Below are 22952 nucleotides of genomic sequence, written 5' to 3'. Positions count from 1 at the left end.
ACAATGGACTTGACAGTTATTCGTTTCAACATGTTTGCATTTGACGTTTATTTATTTTATAAGAAAAGATGGAGAACACAAAAAGAACAGAAGTTATACTGTATATAAAGACCCAAAAACATTAACATGACACTAACCGTAGAACACTCACAAACACTCACTAACCGTAGAATAGCACACACCAGTATGAGCTGCAAAGTCTTTTAATCAATCAATCACAAAGTCTTTATGGTTAATGTAAAGTAATCTAAGCTTTTATTTTTATAATATGGAGTCCAGAGAGTTGTATTACAAATGCATCTATGGTCCTGCATTCAAGACGAAACGTGATCATTTAAGACCGATCTAATTCCAACCTCTATGGCTGCCCAATTCTGATATTTTTTTCACTAATTGGTCTTTTGAACAATTAGATCACCTCTGAAAAAGATCTGTTGTGAAAAGATCTGATGTGATTAGTCAAAAGACCAATTAGTGGAAAAAAGATCAAAATTGGGCCGGCTGTGTAAATGCAGCCTCATAGTGTGTTAATGTTTTGAACATTGTCTTAGCTGTATGTTGCTAATGAAAGAATGTGTGAGACTATGGAAGGGGCTAGACATCGAGTTGTTCTGATGGTCTTGTGATGGAGCCATGTCTGGCCTTGTTTAGGATGGGCGGTTGGATGCAGAGGGCACATTTTCTACATTGTCCGGAGGGCAGGCTACGAAATCGGCTAACATGGACGCCATCGCTTCTTCATCCAACTGAGTGAGAGTGAGTGAGTGAGTGAGAAAGAGAGAGAGAGGGTTGTTAGATAAATAAATATTATTTTGGTCAACATAAGTTATTAATTTTGTTGACCAAAATGTATTTATTTGGCAGAGGAAATGCACAACAGTCATTAACCAACATCATTTGTATATCTACAAATAAAGTATTCCCCCTAAGCCATATCCAATGTGTGGGTTGTATAGTACAAAAAGCCTGAGTTGTACGATGGTTATATGGACACTTTTTGAACAGTCTGTTTTCTTACCTTGTTCTTCTCTGTTCCCTGTCCTGTTCCTTCCTCCTCCTCCTCCTCTCCCTCCCTCTTCCTCTTCATCCCTCTCCCATCCTCTTCTTCAGCCTCTCCTTCCTCGCCCTCTTTTCCTCCTTTCTCTCGTTCAGGCCCCTCCCCCTTTGTCTCACTCGGAGCTGTTGATGACCTCATTTCCTGTCCGGAGTTGTCGCCGCCCTGTTTGGATGTTTCGCCCTCCTGATTGGATGGCTGATTGTCGCCGTCCACCCTCACTTCCGGTGCAGGCCCCGCCTCCTGTTGGTGTTGAGGAGCAGGTCCTTCTTCAGAAGAGGACATTCCCTCCGGCCGATTGGCTCCCTTCTGCTCCCATGACCTCACTTTCTGCCCATGCCCCTCCCGATCTAGCTCCTCCCTCTCTTCCAGAGCTCCGCCCGTCACACACAGGATCTGAGGCATGGTCGGGTCATTCATTCCTTCATCGTCATCCTCCTCTCCCTCTCTCTCTTCCTCCAGCACTCCGATGCTCTCTACCTCCTGAGCCTTTATCCCTTCCTCCCCGTACGCGCTTCTGTCCGTCTCCAGCTCCTCTATCCCTCCTTCCCCCTCTCTCTCCACTCGAAATCCTCCTATCCCTCCTTCCTCCGCCAACCCTCTGAGCACCTCTCCTTCCTCTTGTCCTCCCATCTCTCCTCTCCTCCCTTCTCTGTCCAACGGCCGAATCTCTCCCTCCTCCTCTTCATTCTCCATCTCCTCCCCCTCTTCCGCCTCATAATCATCAAACTCTTCTTCATCATAATATTCTTCCTCATCGGGGAAATCGCTCCCTTCCTCTTCTTCGTCCTCCAGACCCTCCTCTTCCTCCTCCTCTCCGAGCTCATCCTCATCCTCCATCTCTTCATCCTCCTCTTCTTCATCAGAGCTGTTGATATTAATGACCGTGTGATCTTCGTCAATGGACTGCTGTTGCTGCTGTAGGGCTCTGCTGGACTGGGCTAACTGGTTCTGGTGCATCTGTAGAGTTCAAGTTAGTTAGACAATTGTATTTAAAGGCGCAATGCGTATAAATAGCTCTGTCATTTCCTGGTTTCTAAAATGCCTTTTAATTTTTTTTTTTTTCAGTTTATGTGACAAAACAAGCTATGTGTACCATACATACATATTGTATTTTCAGCTGGTGTACAAAACCAAAAGTAAAAAGACACAAGCGAAACTTAACGACTGGACCTTTAAGTGAAAATGAAGTGATTTTTGTACCTGTATGGGGAGACCCAGTGCTGTGGGTTGACCTGGTGCTGGAGGCTGGCCCTGCAGCAACATCTGCTGGAGCTGGGCTCCAGGCAGGGAGTCAGCCCCGACTCCTAACCCCACAGAGGGTTCCCCAAGCTGGGCCACACTGGTGGAGTTGAGAGGGGGAACGAGAGAGACTAGCGGAGCTGGAGGGAACGAGTTGATGGTGGAGGAGGGGAGGAGAGGGTGAGGAAGGGAGGTGGAGGGAAGGTTGTTGGAGAAGGAAAGGGGGAGGGAGATGTCCCTGCCTGGGTCGCCCCCTGGACCGGGCACGGGGAGTGTGACGCCACCTGGTGCTAAAGAAGACCCGGGAAGAGTGGCCGCAGCGCTGGTGCCATCTTGGCTTTCTAACATCAGCATCCCCTGTGGCACGATGACCACGCTATCGTCCGAGTCGCTCTCTAGTGAAATCTCCACATCCTCTGCTTCTTCTTTGTCGTAACGGATGAAGACAGGTCTCTGGCCCTCGGGGAGCCCCAGCCCGGCCAGCTCACCTTGATGGGGGGACAGGAGCAGGTCTCCTGGGGTAGAGCCCTGGCCGGAGAGCCCTGGAACAACCAGAGGTAGGTGGTTGTCCAGGGAGCCTAGCAGGGCGGTGTGGCCAAGGCCCAGGTGGTGTCGGCTGGGGAAGGGAGTTCCAGGGGTGGGCCCCCCTAGGAGGGTGAGGCTGGATGCCTGGGAGGGGGTGGGTTTGAGGGTGAGGGGGGGCAGGGGGAAGGAGAGGGAGGGGGTGCGCGGGTGGAGGAGGGAGTTGCATATGGTCAGGGCCTCTGTACAGAAGGAGGATACCTGGAGAGAGAGAGAGAGATAGAGATAGAGGGAGAGAGGGGGAGAGAGAGGGAGAGAGAGAGAGAGAGGGAGAGAAAGGGATGAAGAGAAAGTAGACAGCTCAGTAAGCAAATGTATTCCAAAGGTCACTTCCTAGTCCAATACATTTCACTAAAGATACAAATTTGCCTGAGCTAACCAAAAGGAGAAAATAACAGCACACATGGAAAATACTCCTACGCTATATACACATCTTCCCAGAGTATTACACCGCTCTAAACCAGTCTAAATAGTCCTCAACAGCACAAGGGTAAAATAACACCACTAAACTACTTCTGAACTGTCTTTAAAAACATTCCACAGTTACATCTTTGTTGGTCTAGTGTTACACACTGACTGAAATAGTCTTACTCATTGCTAGTACAGTACCATTATCACATGAGCTTCAGATAGAGAGACAAAGACTGAAATGCATGGAACTGTCTCCACTAGCCAGAGTCAGTGACAGATAGTATTTACATACACTATCGCATCCTATTCAAACCTCAAACAAACTACACAATCAACTCTAGAAAATGAATCCTCTGTTGTAAATGCATTTGACATGTTCATAAGGTTACACTATATTATGTTGATCAATTATAAGTGTATTTGTGATTGTTTTGCAACAGACAGTGACACATGCAATATTAGGCTACATCTTTATCTAGATAAAGAAAGCTGATCTGAACTAAACTAACCACTTACCCACAAGCTATGCATACACATACACACAGTGCATTTGGAAAGTATTCAGACCCCTTGACCTACAGCCTTATTCTAAAATGAATTAAAATAAGTTTTAACCCTCATCAATCTACATACCATACCCCATAATGACAAGGCAAAAACAGGTTTAGAAATGTTTGCAAATGTAAAAAAAAAAGTATTTAGACCCTTTGCTATGAGACTCGAAATTGAGCTCAGGTGCAACCTGTTTCAATTGATCATCCTTGAGATGTTTCTACAACTTGATTGGAGTCCACCTGTGATAAATTCAATTGATTGGACATGATTTGGAAAGGCACACGCCTGTCTATATAAGGTCCCACAGTTGACAATGCATGTCAGAGCAAAAACCAAGCCATGAGGTCGAAGGAATTGTCCGTAGAGCACCGAGACAGGATTGTGTCGAGGCACAGATCTGGGGAAGGGAACCAAAAAATGTCTGCAGCATTGAAGGTCCTCAAGAACACAGTGGCGTCCATCATTCTTAAATGGAAGAAGTTTGGAACCACCAAGACTCTTCCTAGAGCTGGACGCCCGGCCAAACTGAGCAATCGGGGGAGAAGGGCCTTGGTCAGGGAGGTGACCAAGAACCCGATGGTCACTGACAGAGCTCCAGAGTTCGTCTGTGGATATGGTTGTCCTTCTGGAAGGTTCTCCCATCTCTGCAGCACTCCACCAATCAGGCCTTTATGGTAGAGTGGCCAGACGGAAGCCACTCCTCAGTAAAAGGCACATGACAGCCCACTTGGAGTTTGCCAAAAGGCACCTAAAGGACTCTCAGACCATGAGAAACAAGATTCTCTGGTCTGATGAAACCAAGAATGAACTCTTTGGCCTGAATGCCAAGTGGCACGTCTGGAGGAAACCTGGCACCATCCCTACGGTGAAGCATGGTGGTGGCAACACCATGCTGTGGGGATGGTTTTCAGTAGCAGGGACTGGGAGACTAGTCAGGATCGAGGGAAAGATGAACGGCACAAAGTACAGAGAGATCCTTAATGAAAACCTGCTCCAGACCGCTCAGGACCTCAGACTGGGGCGAAGGTTCACCTTCCAACAGGACAACGACCCTAAGCACACAGCCAAGACAACGCAGGAGTGGCTTCGGGACAAGTCTCTAAATGTCCTTGAGTGGCCCAGCAATTCTATGTTGTTTGTTTTTACTCCTGAACTTCCTCTACCCTCAATCTCTCCGATCATTTTCATGATGTCCATCCGGTTTGCTTCTATATGCCATATCTTTCTAACTGTGCTCTTTCACAAAAGCTCTAAACCTATAGCCTATATACTTATTATGGACACAGTATGCTTTACATTAGTTATCTTGTTGTTATTAGTTGTTATTAGTCCCATCCTTCAGCTCCATTCAACACCTCCCATCTATCTCTTAACACCATCCATATTGGATTTCTATTTGCCATATATTTTTCAACTGTACTGTGATGTTTCACAAAAGTTCTGAACCCTTCTATTCTCATTGTTTCTACAGATTGTAAATTGAAAATAAATTGTTTTGCTAAAATTATTATTAGAGTTGAAGGATGGGACTAATAACAACACATAATAACAAAGATAGCTAATAATGTAAGCATACTGTGTCCATAATAAGTATATAGGTTGTATGTTGGGAGCTTTTGGGAAAGAGCACAGTTAGAAAGATATGGCATATAGAAGCAAACCGGATGGACATCATGAAAATGATCGGAGAGGTTGAGAGTAGAAGAAGTTCAGGAGCAAAAAATAAATAAAATATATATATATATAATAGAATTATTGTAAAATTAACTCTGTCCATAAGGTGTAGATAGTTAGTATAGACCGGAAGTAGAGGCCTGGGCATTGTTGTTCACTAATTTACTCCAAGTAGGGAAAGGATGGTGGGGTTGAAAAGTAATAATGGGGAATATATATATAAAAAACATGGGGGATTGGAAGTGATGCAGACAATTACATTGATAGAAGATACAATCTATCTGCAATATTAAGCTGATCCATCCCCCCCCCCCCCAAAAAAAAAAAAAAGTATTATTATCATATTGATTGATTGACTATGACTTTTCAGATCACCCAGTAGTGCTATCTGCAGGGTTAGCTCCAGGTAAATATTGCAATCCTTCAGCCATTCCTGGAACTGTGTCCAAAAACAAGCTACAAATGCAGAGCTGGGAAGATTGTATCCCCCATATAATAATTTAAATAGAAAAATTATACGTTTTGAATCCGGCGTCGTTTTGCGTATCAGTTCGTAAACACTATGCCATGGAATCGGTACATCAAATATCTCTTCCCAACTATTTTGCAATCTATATGGGAAGGCTGTCAATCCTTTGGTCCTTAAATGAAATGGGCCCTACGGACAATTCCTTCGACCTCATGGCTTGGTTTTTGCTCTGACATTAACTGTCAACTGTGGGACCTTATATAGACAGGTGTGTGCCTTTCCAAATCTTGTCCAATCAATTGAATGTACCACAGGTGGACTCCAATCAAGTTGTAGAAACATCTCAAGGATGATCAATGGAAACAGAATGCACTTGAGCTCAATTTCAAGTCTCTTAGCAAAGGGTCTGAATACTTACAGTACAAGTCAAAAGTTTGGACACAGCTACTCATTCAAGGGTTTTTCTTTATTTGTACTATTTTCTACATTAAAATAATAGTGAAGACCTCAAAACTATGAAATAACACATGGAATCATGTAGTAACCAAAAAAAGTGTTAAACAAATCAAAATATATTTTATATTTGAGATTCTTCAAATAGCCACCCTTTGCCTTGATGACAGCTTTGCACACTCTTGGCATTCTCTCAACCAGCTTCACTTGGAATGCTTTTCTAACAGTCTTGAAGGAGTTCCCACATTAGCTGAGCACTTGTTGGCTGCTTTTCCTTCACTCTACCATCCGACTCATCCCAATCCATCTCAATTGGGTTGAGGTCGGGGGATTGTGGAGGCCAGGTAATCTGATGCAGCACTCCATCACTCTCCTTCTTGGTAAAATAGCACCTACACAGCCTGGAGGTGTGTTGGGTCATTGTCCTGTTGAAATACAAATGATAGTTCCACTAAGCCCAAACCAGATGGGATGGCGTATCGCTGCAGAATGCTTTGGTAGCCATGCTGGTTAAGTGTGCCTTGAATTCTAAATAAATCACAGACAGTGTCACCAGCAAAGCACCCCCACACCATAACACCTCCTCCATGCTTTACGGTTGGAACTACACATGCAGAGATCATCCTTTCACCCACACTGCATCTCACAAAGACACAGCGGTTGGAACCAAAAATCTCAAATTTGGACTCCAGACCAAATTACAAATTTCCACTAGTCTAATGTCCATTGCTCGTGTTTCTTGGCCCAAGCAGTTCTCTTCTTCTTATTGGCGTCATTTAGTAGTGGTTTCTTTGCAGCAATTCGACAATGAAGGCCTGATTCACACAGTCCCCTCTAAACAGCTGATGTTGAGATGTGTCTGTGACTTGAAGTCTGTGAAGCAGTTATTTGGGCTGCAATTTCTGAGGCTGGTAACTATTGAACTTATCCTCTACAGGAGAGGTAACTCTGGGTCTTCCATTCCTTTGGTGGTCCTCATGAGAGCCAGTTTCATCATAGCGCTTGATGGTTTTGCGACTGCACTTGAAGAAACTTTCAAAGTTCTTGAAATGTTCCGTATTGACCGACCTTCATTTCTTAAAGTAATGATGGACTGTCGTTTCTCTTTGCTTATTTGAGCTGTTCTTACCATAATATGGACATGGTCTTTTACCAAATAGGGATATCTTTTGTATACCCCCCTACCTTGACACAACACATCTGATTGGCTCAAACGCATTAAGAAGTGAAGACATTTCACAAATTAACTTTTAATTGAAATGCATTCCAGGTGACTACCTCATGAAGCTGGTTGAGAGAATGCCAAGAGTGTGCAAAGCTGTCATCAAGGCAAAGGGTGGCTATTTGAAGAATCTCAAATATATTTTGATTTGTTTAACACTTTTTTGGTTACTACATGATTCCATGTGTTATTTCATAGTTTTGATGTCTTCACTATTATTTTACAATGTAAAAAATAGTAAAAATAAATAAAAACCCTTGAATGAGTAGGTGTGTCCAAACGTTTGACTGGTATTGTATGTAAATAAGGTATTTCTGTTTTCTTAAGTTTTAATACATTTGGAAAAATGTCTAAAAACCTGTTTTCGCTTTGTCATTATGGGGTATTGTGTGTAGATTGCTGAGGATTTCTATATATTTTTTAAATCCATTTTAGAATAAGGCTGTGGAAAAAGTAAAGGGGTCTGAATACTTTCCGAAGGCACTGTATGTATGCATGTATAGATATATCTGTGTGTGTGTTCTATACGTGTAGTTTTGTGTTTGTGCATGTGTTGATTGTGTGAGTGAGTGTGTGTATGTTCTTATTTAAAGTGGAACAGAAGAGGCAGAATTATGTTTACTTGGTTGCGTAAACACAGACCACCAAACCAAAACACTACAGTGTGCTAGTCACAGTCCCTAAATAACCCTTTAGTCCCCCTCCCTGAGTGGTGTGTGCGTGGTGCATGCATATGTACTTTCAGGTTGCAGTCCCTGTGTGTGTGTGTGTAGGTAGGGTTCCTGCATGTGTGTGTGTGCATGCGTGTCTATTAGCGTGTGTGTGTGTGTCTGTGTGTGTGCATGCGTGTGTTGTCCCTGCGGGTATATTTCCCCCTACCTTCAGACTCCTATCCCTCCTCCCGTGGCTGAGTATAGACACAGTACAGGTGAGGGGTGGGGGCCATCGAGGTGGAGGCACTAGGACCAGAGCCAGTAGCAGACGGTACAGCTCCCTACGGGGGGGGGCACTGCCATACTGCCCACTCACCCTCCCAGCCCCGCTGTCACTCCCGGTAGCACCGTGCTGTTGCTGCAGACGTGCACACAGCGGGAGGACGACATCGTGGAGACGCTAGGGGGAGAGAGACGGATGGGAAGGGAGATAGAGGGTTAACATACACAGTGATCACAGACACACAAAGGGGCAGGAGAGAAAGAGAGAGAGAGGGGAGGGAAAGGAGCACACGCATAAACAAACATGACCAAAATTATTGGGAGGGATCGTAGACTATTCCTCCATTCAGAATCTTTCCAGATCCTTGATATCCTTTGTCTGCTCTTATGGACTGCCTTCTTCAATTCAAACCACAGGTTTTCAATGGGGTTCAAGTCCGGAGACTAAAATGGCCATTGCAAAATGTAGATTTTTTGGTCAATTAACCATTTCTTTGTGGAATTTGCTGTTTGCTTGGGGTTATTGTCTTGCTGGAAAATCCACACGCGGTCACGTTTCAGCTTCCTGGCAGAGGCAACCGGATTTTGGGCTTAAATGTCCTGGTACTGGGACACAGTATGTTTTACATTAGTTATTTTGTTGTTATTAGTTGTTATTAGTCCCATCCTTCAGCTCCATTCAACACCTCCCATCTATCTCTTAACACCATCCATATTGGATTTCTATTTGCCATATATTTTTCAACTGTACTGTGATGTTTCACAAAGGTTCTGAACCCTTCTATTCTCATTGTTTCTACAGATTGTAAATTGAAAATAAACATTTTTGCTAAAAGTATTATATTATTGATCGATTGACTATGACTTTTCAGATCACCCAGTAGTGCTCGTTAGCTCCAGGTAAATATTGCAATCCTTCAGCCATTCCTGGACCTGTGACCAAAAACAAGCTACAAATGGACAGTACCAAAACAAATGATCTAAAGATTCTGTCTCTTCGCAGTAAAAATCTGCAGAGCTGGGAAGATTGTATCCCCCATATAAATAACATTATATTGGTTGCAATAATTTTTTATAATAATTTAAATTGAAAAATTCTAAGTTTTGAATCCGGCGTCGTTTTGCGTATCAGTTCATAAACCATTTGCCATGGAATCGGTACGTCAGAAATCTCTTCCCAACTATTTTGCAATCTATATGGGACGGCTGTCAATCCTTTGGTCCTTAAATGAAACTGGTATACTTTTTTATTTATCACAATTTTCTTTAACCAATTATGGTCTTTAATGCAGGGCCTACAGACAAGTTCCTTACTTGTCCCCCCTTCCATTTTTGCGGTAATGCTGCAATTATTTGGTTGGATAGAGCAGACATTTCCATATGTTTTTGTTAGCTGCATGTGCGACATAACTCCACCGGTCCTAGCTATGATATAATTTACGAAGATTATACCTTTTTATTCCAAAAATAATGTTTTTTTATCAATTAGTATATTTGAGTTTAACCACAATATTTGTTGCAGTATTTGTTCTGTCGTTTCTGGAAGATTAAATTGAAATTGCAACCAACTTTCTATGGCTTGTTTTAGAAATAGTGATATTTGGGAGATTATTTCCTTTTCAAATAACTGAAAGTGAGAGGTTGTAATCTGAATAAAGGGAAAAAATGCCATTCTTGAACATGGGGTGAGACAATCTTACTAATTTACTAAAGAACCAGTTCGGATTTAAGTATAACTTTTGTATGACTGAAGATTTTAGTGATAGGTCTAATGCGTTAATATTTAATAATTTCTGTCCTCTGAATTCATATTAATTATATAAATAGGCCCGTTTCATTTTGTCTGGCTTGCCGTTCCAAATAAAATTGAATCTTTTTTTCTCATATCATTTAAAAAACTGTTCGCTAGGTGTAGGCAAGACCATAAGCAAATAGGTAAACTGGGTGATTTTTCCACAAATTGACAGGCACCCACCTTTCCATGGTAGCAAGATCTTATCTATTTTTGCTAACTTTCTATTAACATTTATTGGAGTGAGATCATTTATTTATTTTGGGATATTGATAGATTAATTATTAATGACTAATTATTACACCCTGAAACTGTGTATAATGTGTTAGAAATGTGTGAGTGTAGGACCAGTAAAGGCTATGGCATTGAGCCACTATTTAGCAATGTGAGTAAGAGTTAGGCCAGACAACAAAGACAACTGAGAAACTAAGATAAAGAGGCCTCCCAATTTAGGGAGGGGAGAAACTGTTATGAAAACATGGTGCAGAATATTGTGAGAACGGCAATAACTGAGTAATGCAGGGAGTAGGATATGTGTGTGTGTGTATGTATGTGTGTATGCATGTGTGTATATGTGTGTGTGTGTGAACTGAAGGTCAGTAGAGCAGTTTTAGAGTGGAAAACTACAGCCCGCCTACAGAGGGGAGGGATTTATTTTTGTATGACGTATGAGTATAAAAGATGGACTCTGAAATTGTGATGGCAGAATTCTCAATGAATAAATTTCTCTGACTATGCAGACCGGGACTCTGGCCGTTACTTAAATCCCAAAATACTTACAACCTTTTGGGAGACGCACAGAGACACTAAAATAGTTTGTTAAATAATTCACGTAACAGATATGTATACCAAGTATATCCACATCACCATCAGACCATTTTATTGGTAAAATACAAGGTAATGTAATAATTGTATTTTTTTGTGATCCAATACGTAATATAGTACATTTATCATAATTTGGTTGTAACCTTGAGTGGTTAGAAAATATATCTAGATCCTCTATGAGGCTGTGGAGGGATTCAAGTTGTGGATTTAAAAGAAAACATCAGCGTACAATGACACCTTTGTTTTTAAGCCCTGGATTTCTAATCCCTTGATATTATTGTTGGATCTGATTTTAATAGCTAACATTTTGATGGCCATAATTAATAGATATGCCGATAGTGGACAAATGTTGTTTTACTCCTCTTGACAGTTTAAGACTTTCTGAGAAATAGCCATTATTTACTATTTTACACCCAGGGTTACTATACATGATTTTAACCCATTATATAAAAGATTCTCCAAAATTGAAATGCTCCAGGCATTTATATATAAACTCAAGTCATATTTTATCAAAAGCCTTTTCAAAGTGAGCTATGAATATAGTGTGTATTGTTTCCAGTACTTGCCTTATATTATCTCCAATGTAACGTCCATGACAATACCTTTTTAATTCTATGCGCTATACATTTTGCTAGAATGTTTGCATCACAACACTGAAGTGTAAGGGGCCTCAAATTTTTTAAATGGACTGGATCTTTATATTTCCCACTTGTATCATGTTTCAGTAATAATGAAATCAGACCTTCTTCTTGAGTGTTTGATAATCTACCATTTACATAGGAGTGGTTAATAGCTCAGTATTTGTAATATATTTTATACAGTCTTTTTTGCTCATCTTTATCAAGGGTGCCAATAATTTTGGACCTGACTGTACATACACACACTATGGGGAATGTTTGTAATAACACAACACACACACAACTGACCTTGTGTATATCTTCCTTCAGGAGAGATCCACTGGTCAGTATGACCTGTCTCAATGCTGCAAAGAAAGAGACAATATGTTGTATTATTATTCTCTCATCACAACACAGCTGGTCAAGATATCATTGACCTGTGATTGATTGTAATGTTAAAAATACACTATTAAAGGGATTGGTCATTCATTGGCAACATGACTCAAAAATGTTTAGTTTACACACGTCTCCAATAATCACCAAATGTCAACAAACTAGATACACCCCACCCCCTCACCTCTGAGTGCAGACAGGCAGGTGTCCTGATTGGCCAGCGAGTCTCCTTTCCTCTGGAGAGAGGCTCCGCCCCCGTCGCCCATAGCCAATCCGGGCTTCCGACTTTTAGGGCAGGGCTTGCTGGAAACCAGATCACGGAGCTGAGGAGAGGTAGAGGGCTAGAGAGGGGAAGAAGAAGACGAGAGGGGGATGGCGTTACACTTAAGTGGAGCGTGAGTAAATAACGGGTAATGGCACCCTATTCCCTATGTAGTGCACTACTATTGACCAAAACTTTTTGACCAGAAATTGTGCACTACATAGCCATAGTAGTGACCATCCTAAGCTTTCTCGTTGGCAATATACCAATCAGATCCTCTCACCCTAACAGAGTCCGCCCCTGGTGTGATGTCTCCCAGCAGGTGGGCCAATAGGAGCTCGGAATGTGTGGGGCTTCCCTGCAAGACACCGGCTGAGGCTCCTCCCACTCTTACCCAGAGTTCTAAGGTACGGTACACGGACACTCGCACTGCACTATGGGTCAAAGGAGAGACAGATTATAAACATATGAATACAAATGAAGAGGTTTGGAGTCTGTGTAGCGTGTGTGTTTGTATCAGTGGATGCTGCTGAGGGGAGGACGGCTCATAATAATGGCTGGAACGGAGCGGATGGAATCAAACTATGTGTTTGATGTATTTGATACCATTCCACTAATTCCGCTCCAGCCATTACCACGAGCCCGTCCTCCCCAATTAAGGTGCCACCAACCTCCTGTGGTTTGTATGCATGCGTAGCGTGCAGGGTGTGTGTGATACCTGAATGCTCTCTGTTGTCCCAGGCTGGTTTCAGGTAGAGGGGTCCAGGCAGACAGGGTCTGAGAGAACAGTCTCTGTAGCACACTGGAGTACAGCACCAACCCACTGCCTAAACTGAGACAGGAGAGAACGGAGAAGAATTAAAGTCCATCAGTCCACTAATTATTAAAACACCTATTTCATTTAGACTTTTGCCTGGTCTCAGATCTGTTTGCGGTCATGCCAACTCCTTGTGACTCATTGTTTGACTAGACAATGACAGCAATGGAGTTGGCGTGAGCGCAAACAGATCTGGGACCAGGCTAGCAACTGGGTTGCATTCAGTAGGTACTTACGCTGTGATGAGAGCGTGCAGCACCTGTAGAGTATCTTTGTGTATGGCAGGCAACACCAGCAGCCTCACACACCCATCACCTGTTAAATTCTGTTGATAAAGAGAAGCATGTTAACGATACACTAAAGATACTCATGTACCTACTGCATTTTTGGTGGTTGAATGTATTCTTTTTTTGGGGGGTGGTTGACAAAACAGTGGTGTTTGTGTGTGAGAGAGAGGAGGCACTCACTATGCTCTTGGAGCTGACCGCCAGGGCGCGACAGACCAGGTTGAGCACCTGCTGTACAGGTAGACGCACTGCAGAGGCCGGGTCCACACTGTGAGTGAGTAAGTGAGTGAGTGAGAAACAGAGAAACAGAGAGAGAGAGAAACAGAGAGAGAGAGAGAGAGAAACAGAGAGAGAGAGAGAGAGAACAGAGAGAGAGAGAAACAGAGAGAGAGAGAGAGAGAGAGAGAGAAACAGAGAGAGAGAGAGAGAGAGAGAGAGAGAGAGAGAGAGAGAGAGAGAGAGAGAGAGAGAGAGAGAGAGAGAGAACAGAGAGAGAGAGAGAGAAACACAGAGAGAGAGAGAGAGAGAAACACAGAGAGAGAGAAACAGAGAGAGAGAGAGAAACAGAGAAACAGAGAGAGAGAGAAACACAGAGAAACAGAGAGAGAGAGAGAGAAACAGAGAGAGAGAGAGAAACAGAGAGAGAGAGAGAGAAACAGAGAGAGAGAGAGAAACAGAGAGAGAGAGAAACACAGAGAGAGAGAGAGAGAAACAGAGAGAGAGAGAGAGAGAGAGAGAAACAGAGAGAGAGAGAAACAGAGAGAGAGAGAAACAGAGAGAGAGAGAGAAACAGAGAGAGAAACAGAGAGAGAGAGAGAGAGAGAAACAGAGAGAGAGATAGAGGAACAGAGAGAGAAACAGAAGAGTAGAGAGACACATGAACAATTTTAATTTGGGTAGTTAGTAAAAGCTTCCGATGTGTGTGTGTGTGTGTGTGTGTACCTACCTGAGTGTGTGTTTGAGACCCAGACAGGCAGCTCTGTATCTGTGTTGTAGCTGCAGCAGGAGGAGGGGGTCTGTGTCATCCAGAGGAGGGTAGGGCAGCTCTACACCTGGCCCTTCATACTGCACTGTCCCTTCTGAACCAGAAGAGGGCAGAACACACAGTAGGGAAAGAGGCATGACTCACTAGATAATAGGGATGTGAATAGTTCCTTTCAAGCACAATCCAGATACATGGGCTCTGATACTGATACAGGAACAATACTTTAAGTTTGAAACGATTCGGTGCGATTCTGTTTGATTAGAGGAACAAATCGATACATTTCTTGCATGAACACAGGCAAATGGAGCTAAGGACCTGGGCCACTCTGAGCTGATTGGGCCTCTGTTTGTGTGTGTGTGTGAGAGAAAATTATGTATATGGTGTGTGTAGGCACCTGAGCAGAGTCATAGGACAGACTGAGCATCCAGATTAGGGGTGGAGGGCAATTTATAATTTTTGTCCCCCAACGTTTTATCTGAAATCCCCATCACCCACTGATTAACTTGTCATTTTAACAGGTTTTTTTTTATTATAGTAATATGTCAATATTTATCTTTAGAAATTAACTATGACATAGCCAATTAATATAACACAGCTTTATATTTCACCCCATCTCAAAAACAAATGGTTTTTGACCATTTGGAACTTTACGGAGAAGAGATGCTCTTCTCCACTCTGACCATACAGTGCGGCTCGCAAAAATGATTGCTGTCCTTGTTATGAAATTACAACTTTAACCTTTCCTGTAAAAATGACCAAATGCACTGACTGTTTCAAGCAAAACTACCAAAACTATTTCTTATGATCAAACCTGGCAATCAAAAAGACCCAATCAGCAGTTAGATTTACATTTACATTTGTCATTTAGCAGACGCTCTTATCCAGAGCGACTTACAAATTGGTGCATTCACCTTATGATAGCCAGTGGGACAACCACTTTACAATTTTTTTTTTTTTTTTTTGGGTGGGGTAAGGGGGGTTAGAAGGATTACTTTATCCTATCCCAGGTATTCCTTAAAGAGGTGGGGTTTCAAGTGTCTCCGGAAGGTGGTGAGTGACTCCGCTGTCCTGGCGTTGTGAGGGAGCTTGTTCCACCATTGGGGTGCCAGAGCAGCGAACAGTTTTGACTGGGCTGAGCGGGAACTGTGCTTCCGCCGAGGTAGGGGAGCCAGCAGGCCAGAGGTGAATGAACGCAATGCCCTCGTTTGGGTGTAGGGACTGATCAGAGCCTGAAGGTACGGAGGTGACGTTCCCCTCACAACTCCGTAGGCAAGCACCATGGTTTTGTAGCAGATGCGAGCTTCAACTGGAAGCCAGTGGAGTGTGCGGAGGAGCGGGGTGACGTGAGAGAACTTGGGAAGGTTGAACACCAGACGGGCTGCGGCGTTCTGGATGAGTTGTAGGGGTTTAATGGCACAGGCAGGGAGCCCAGCCAACAGCGAGTTGCAGTAATTAGATGTGCAATCAGCAACATGTAAGTTGTGTCCACTCCGGTAGTCTACACAACTCCGCCGGGAAAACACAATGTTCTACATCGTATTTGGTAACAATGACCCAGCAAATTACAATGCTTGTCACCCAACTAATAAACCATATAATTTGACATTGCAAAAGCCATTTTACAAGCATTTGAATGCTGAAGGTGCCACGCAGATGTTTGAATATAAGATCAGAGGTAGGCCTACCTCTGGCACGAGCAGCTGCGCTCTGTGCCCAGACACAGTTGTTATCTGGCTTGGAGATCAGTGACTGTCATACACATTTACATGCTTAGTTCGATAGGCTACTGAAGGAGAGGACGCATCAATTCAGTCACAAAAGATTAGAGGTATTTTCGAATAGGGGAAATAACATTATATGAGTAAAAGCCGTTAGTGAAATCGGCGGTTCGTAAACTTTTGAATTGATTTTCTGACCGATTCATGCTACATTTGGATCGGTTTGGGCTCCCGCGGACCGGTGCACTCGTATCTTAAAACATTTGAACCGGATTCCGATGCGTATCGGTGACTCATTACATCCCTAGTAGATAAGCATCATTCTGGTTGTAAAACCCAGAAGACAATTTTCATGTTTTTATCATTCATGAAAGCATCTCAGAGTAGAAGTGCTGATCTAGGATCAGGTCTCCCCTGACCATGTAATCTTATTCATTATGATCTATACGGCTATACTGATCCTAGATCAGCGCTCATACTCAAACTTTATGAAAGAAAAAGCATTCTTTACCTGATTCAGAGCCCTGGTAGAGTTGTGCCAGTATGCTATTGGCCGAGGCCAGCAGGCAGTGAAGCTGACTGGTCCATCCCTCGGCTCTGCGCCCGCCACCCCCTCTCTCCACGACTCCGCCCAGACAGGGCAGACGACCATAACACTCACATGCTACCTGGAGATGGAGATGGAAGAGAGAGATGGAGGAGAAAAGTGAAGGAGTTGACAAACATGAGGTTTGTATAAATAAAGCATACAAATAGAGATAGATTTGACATGGAAGAAACTGTGACCCGTTTCAAGAAACTAGGCATGTCACTACTTCACAGAAGAGGCATTTGAACGTTTTTTATTTTGTGCGTTTTTTTGGCAGAAATGCCTTCTGGAACATGTGCCTTAATAACAAACTTTTATACCATGAACGTCCCTTTTTCAGGACCAAATAACTTCACAGATCTTCATTGTAAAGGGTTTAAACACTGTTTCCCATGCTTGTTCAATGAACCATAAACAATTAATGAACATGCACCTGTGGAACGGTCGTTAAGACACTAACAGTTTACAGACGGTAGGCAATTAAGGTCACAGTTATGAAAACTTAGGACACTAAAGAGGCATTTCTACTGCCTCTGAAAAACACCAAAAGAAAGATGCTCAGGGTCCCTGCTCATCTGCATGAACGTGCCTTAGGCATGCTACAAGGAGGCATGAGGACTGCAGATGTGGCCAGGGCAATAAATTGCAATGTCTGTACTGTGAGACGCCTAAGACAGCGCTACAGGGAGACAGGACGGACAGCTGATCGTCCTCGCAGTGGCAGACCACGTGTAACAACACCTGCACAGGATCATACGAACATACGAACATCACACCTGCGGGACAGGTACAGGATGGCAACAACAACTGCCCGAGTTACACCAGGAACGCACAAAATCTCCATCAGTGCTCAGACTGTCCGCAATAGGCTGAGAGAGGCTGGACTGAGGGCTTGTAGGCCTGTTGTAAGGCAGGTCCTCACCAGACATCACCGGCAACAACGTCGCCTATGGGCACAAACCCACCATCGCTGGAGCAGACAGGACTGGCAAAAAGTGCTCTTCACTGATGTGTTGCGGTTTTGTCTCACCATGGATGATGGTCAGATTCGCGTTAATCGTCGAAGGAATGAGCGTTACACCTAGGCCTGTACTCTGGAGCGGGATCGATTTGAAGGTGGAGGGTTCGTCATGGTCTGGGGCGGTGTGTCACAGCATCATCGGACTGAGCTTGTTGTCATTGCAGGCAACCTCAACGCTGTGCGTTACAGGGAAGACATCCTCCTCCCTCATGTGTTACCCTTCCTGCAGACTCATCCTGACATGACCCTCCAGCATGACAATGCCACCAGCCATACTGCTCGTTCTGTGCGTGATTTCCTGCAAGACAGGAATGTCAGTGTTCTGCCATGGCCAGCGAAGAGCCCGGATCTCAATCCCATTGAGCACGTCTGGGACCTGTTGGATCAGAGGGTGAGGGCTAGGGCCATTCCCCCCAGAAATGTCCGGGAACTTGCAGGTGCCTTGGTGGAAGAGTGGGGTAACATCTCACAGCAAGAACTGGCAAATCTGGTGCAGTCAATGAGGAGGAGATGCACTGCAGTACTTAATGCAGCTGGTGGCCACACCAGATACTGACTGTTACTTTTGATTTTGACCCCCCCTTTGTTCAGGGACACATTATTCCATTTATGTTAGTCACGTCTGTGGAACTTGCTCAGTTTATGTCTCAGTTGTTGAGTTTTTTATGTTCATACAAATATTTACACGTTAAGTTTGCTGAAAATAAACGCAGACTATATGGCCGGGCGGGGTGGGTGTGGAGCCAGAGACATCAGGGGTTCAAACTGTAGAACCCAGTTCCTACATTTGAATATAAAAATTGATTTTATCAAACAAAACTATGCTACATTTTAACTCTGGGACCCTTAGGATGACAAATCAGAGCAAGATTACTGAATGTAAGTATATTATTTACCTTCAGAGGTGAATGTATCAAACCAGTTGCCGTGATACGTTTTTTTGCTTTTGTGCACTCTCCTCAAACAATAGCATGGAATTTTTTCATTGTAATAGCTACTGTAAATTGGACAGTGCAGTTAGATTAACAAGAATTTAAGCTTTCTGCCCATATAAGACATGTCTATGTCCTGAAAAGTTTGCTGTTACTTACAATAGTCATGCTAATCACATTAGCACACATTAGCTCAATCGTCCTGTATACGGGACACACGATCAAAGTAGAGGTTAATAGCGCTATCGACAAAGCTCAGTGGGAAACAGTTATGATGGACTACTTTCTGGAGGATGATAGTGCCATGCTGACTCAGAAAATTAATCAGAATGACGAAATCCTTGATTTAGGTTAAAACATTTTCATTGAACCAGACATTGTAGAGTCTTCTGATGACAATGGTGGGGAAGAAACGGTGTCGTTGTCACTGAAGAAATTGACCGAGTTTTGAAATCAGTGGAATGCCTGGTGGAAGCAGAAAGAGGATTGCCAAATGTGGAGAGTCCAAAAAGAGCACAGAAAAAAGGCTGTTGTATAAAACACGTCTCCGGATTACATCTTCAAACTAAGGGCAACCATGGCATCCGTGACAGAGAGAGAAGCGTTCATCCATGTATATGGGTAAGAGTATAGCTACATTTTCAGATATTATTAGTTTCTAATTTTGTCAGAAAGTCATTTTCATTGCAAGTTAAAGAGTGCTGTTAGCTAGCTAGCTAATGTTAGCTGGCTGGCTCGCTAGCTAATGTTACGTGTATGATTGGTGTAGTAATATTATTAGTATCTCAGAAATTCATTTGCATTGCTAGTTATAGCCTAATGTTAGCCAGCTAGCTAACATTGAACCTAGTTGGTTAGCTTTAGCTACCTGCAGATTCATGCATGGTAGTATTGCCACGTTCAAAACTGGGAATTCTGAAAAGTACGAGGTCAAATCATGACATCAGTGATGTTCCGGTCGGAGCTCTAGAAAGAGGCCCGAGTTGGAATTCCGAGTTGGATGACCGTTCAAATCGATTTTTCCCCAGTCAGAGTTAATTTTCCCCCCTGACTTCCCAGTTGTTTTGAACGCGGCATTAGAGTTGGGATTATGGTTAATTGTTTAGCTAGCTACATGTCTAAACCAAAGACTCCACTATGCAAGTAACCAGTTCACTGTACCGTTTACACCTTCTGTATCCTGTGCATGTGACAAATAAACTTTGTTTTATTTGATATAGTGTGTTTACCAGAAACGGTAATGTGAAGAACAACATGACCTGCACCAAAATCAGATTAGGATATAGGCCAAGGACTAGATAGTGTATTTTTGCTACTACTTTCACCACATTTAGTCTTGAAATATGTGGTTGTTTACTACACTGTGAATCCTTAAAGAGATGGGTGGGGCTAAGGCTTAAGAGGGTGTGAAGGATGCTGAATGGCTGTAGACAAAGAAGAGCTCTCCAGTACGTGTACGAAAATATTCACGGGCCATTTTCTCAAAAGTGGGGTTACAAGTTTATCAACTTTCAAAGCAGAATTACTTTCCCATTGTTGCTCAACTGCAGTGTACGATATACAATTTTCAAGATCGGAGTCTCTACTTTTATCCAATGTAAAATACACAATTTCAAATTTTGCTACATAGGACCGAATCCAGGTGGTGGGTCACAAATAAACTGAAGACAAACCTCTTGTACTTTTGGGTTGGCACTGTCCATTTTGGATAAGAAATAGGCACCCAGTTTGTCCTGTTGAAGACAAATAGTCAGACAGAGATAAAACAACAATATCCATAACAACAACACAATGTCTCCCAAATATGATGTACTAAAAGAGTATCGTATTTGTAATATAGTAAATGAGTATGTTCTAATACTCACCCTCAGGGAGCCACAGGCTCGAGGATAGAAGGTCATACATGCGGTCATCCCCTCCATGGCAGCTAGGTGACACTAAACATACACACACTGTTACTTTACAACCTATGGAGGACTAAAAGTGCCACAATTAAATAAATAAATACACCATTAAATAATTACTTAAATGTGTCATTAATTAATTCAAATTAGAATTAAATACATAAATGTGTAATTAAATGTATCATTAATTAATTCAAATACCGATTCATTTTATGTAAAATACATATATAATTATTTCACTATTTACATTTACATTTCATGATCCTGCATTGCAGTGATTCATGAATTACTTAAAACTGTCAAACTGACCCATCAAAGTCAGTGGGCGGGGCTAACGCGAATCTAGTCTGATCCATTGCTTTGGTCTGAAGTAGAGTAAGCCAACCTGGATAGAGACAATGGAGGATCTCCGTGAACTTTCCAGGGAGTTGGTTAGAGACATTTTAAACTTAGCAGAGGATGTAGAAGCAGGACCTGCTGACATTATCCGGAATTGATTTGTCTTGGCTTGATGCAGAGGGTAACCAATCAGGCGTTAGGTTCCGCCTACCAACTTTTGATGGGTCAGTTTGACAGTTTTAAGTAATTCAGGAAGCACTCCAACGCAGGACCATGAAATGTAAATGTAAATAGTGAAATTATTATATATGTATTTTACATAAAATGAATCGGTATTTGAATTAATTAATGACACATTTAATAACACATTTATGTATTTAATTCTAATTTTAATTAATTAATGACACATTTAAGTAATTATTTAATGGTGTATTTATTTATTTAATTGTGGCACTTTTAGTCCTCCATAACAACCACACTGTATGCTACAATCCACAAATTGATCTATTGATAAATGTTCTGTTTGCAGTCAGCTAATATCGATTAGATCCAACAAAATAAATAAAAGCAATTGCCTGAATTCTGCTCTAGTAGTCCTCAATACAAAGTACAGAGAATGAATCACTAGTATTTCACTGCCACCTTTTTGCTTTAGTATCCTCCATCTTACATAGTTATCTACTACAAGCTATTCCCCAGCCCTAATTTACCTCAGACTTGAGGCCTAGCAGGGAGGTGAGGATCCCCAGGACAGAGTTGAGGCCCACCTCCCTGGCCAGCTCAGGTAGCTGGGAGGAATACTGGAGCAGGTCCTGGAGGACACCCACTGCTAGCTGGATGGAAGGGAGAGGGGCCTGGGACTGTGGGATATAGGAAAAAAGAGTTTGAATTAGCTTAAGTAGATTTTTTAAATAAGACATGTTAAGAGATTTAGCCCAGTTCTTTGATGTCCCCATCCACATTTCATTAAGCAAATTCATAAAATGTGTGTCTCTCTCTGGGTTATGTGTTTTGCTGTACAGGTGTGTGTCTTGGATTTGTCTCACAGTGAATGTTTTGGACAGATGCGTCTCCAGTTCTTGTATCTCTGGTGTGTGTGTGTGTTTATCGTGAAAGTCTACAGCAGTGCTTGACTTGGACTGAAATAGGTGTCGGTACTCAATTTTTGAGCTAATATTCTATAAGAGACACAGGAGCTCAAGCAGTAGAACATTTGAGGTGGTGGTACTCTTCCTGAGCTCCTTCCCAAGTCAAGCACTGGTCTACAGGTGTCTTCATACAGTGTCTTACCTGTATGACCTGTTGTAGGGACCGTAGCCATGAGAGACAGTGTTGTTGGAACACATCACTAGAACTGTCTTTGACCAGCACGGAGAGAAGGCACAGACCCTCGAACTTGGTTTTGCTGTTGCCGAGTTTGGCGTTGCTGAGTCCCACGAGACCACCGACAGCTCCGGTACTCTGGGGGATAGGAGCGAGAAGTAAGTGACAGCAACCTGGCGATCAACACTGTTATACAAACTTTAGAAGCAAAACGACATTAGAGTTGGCTATGTAGCAAGATATATGACACAATAGCATACAGCAAGGGAAAAACAAAGACTAGCACGAGTCGATTGAATTGAGACATATGCTACGGACTGGAGCGCAGACGGGATGCCATGCGTGGCCAATTCCAAGAATAGCTGGCCAATTTTACCTGAGTCGAGAACACGCCATGCTCCCGGTAATTCGCTAAAAGTGCAGGTAAATATTCGGGCCGCTGCTCTTTCAGAACAGACACGAAACCCTCGGTTAGCCGCATATTGGAGGGGCCATGCATCCAAGCCGCTGTTGCAGCCATCTTCCCACTCCGCCACGCTAAAACGTCTGAA

At 42.9% G+C, this 22952-nt stretch overlaps 1 protein-coding gene across 1 annotated transcript; it reads right to left on the bottom strand.

Moving 5' to 3' along the window:
• Nucleotides 1-21: 21 nt before the first annotated feature.
• On the bottom strand, nt 22-22934 carry LOC311132860 (proline-, glutamic acid- and leucine-rich protein 1-like). Its single transcript, XM_084166215.1, has 17 exons — nt 22778-22934; nt 22369-22539; nt 21789-21938; nt 20701-20772; nt 20509-20568; nt 16805-16961; nt 14537-14669; nt 13771-13858; nt 13540-13628; nt 13205-13318; nt 12770-12920; nt 12409-12565; nt 12141-12196; nt 8542-8775; nt 2258-3079; nt 1019-2014; nt 22-746 (listed from the first exon to the last, which is right to left on the bottom strand). Exons 1-17 carry the CDS (start codon nt 22919-22921, stop codon nt 648-650), a joined length of 3693 nt encoding a protein of 1230 aa, XP_084022341.1. The 5' UTR covers nt 22922-22934; the 3' UTR covers nt 22-647.
• Nucleotides 22935-22952: the final 18 nt, after the last annotated feature.

Source organism: Coregonus lavaretus (assembly GCF_964263955.1).
Source record: "Coregonus lavaretus genome assembly, chromosome: 7".
Lineage (NCBI taxonomy): Eukaryota > Metazoa > Chordata > Actinopteri > Salmoniformes > Salmonidae > Coregonus > Coregonus lavaretus.
The sequence above is the reverse complement of the archived record's forward strand: the minus strand, read 5'-3'. Positions and strand labels throughout refer to the sequence as shown.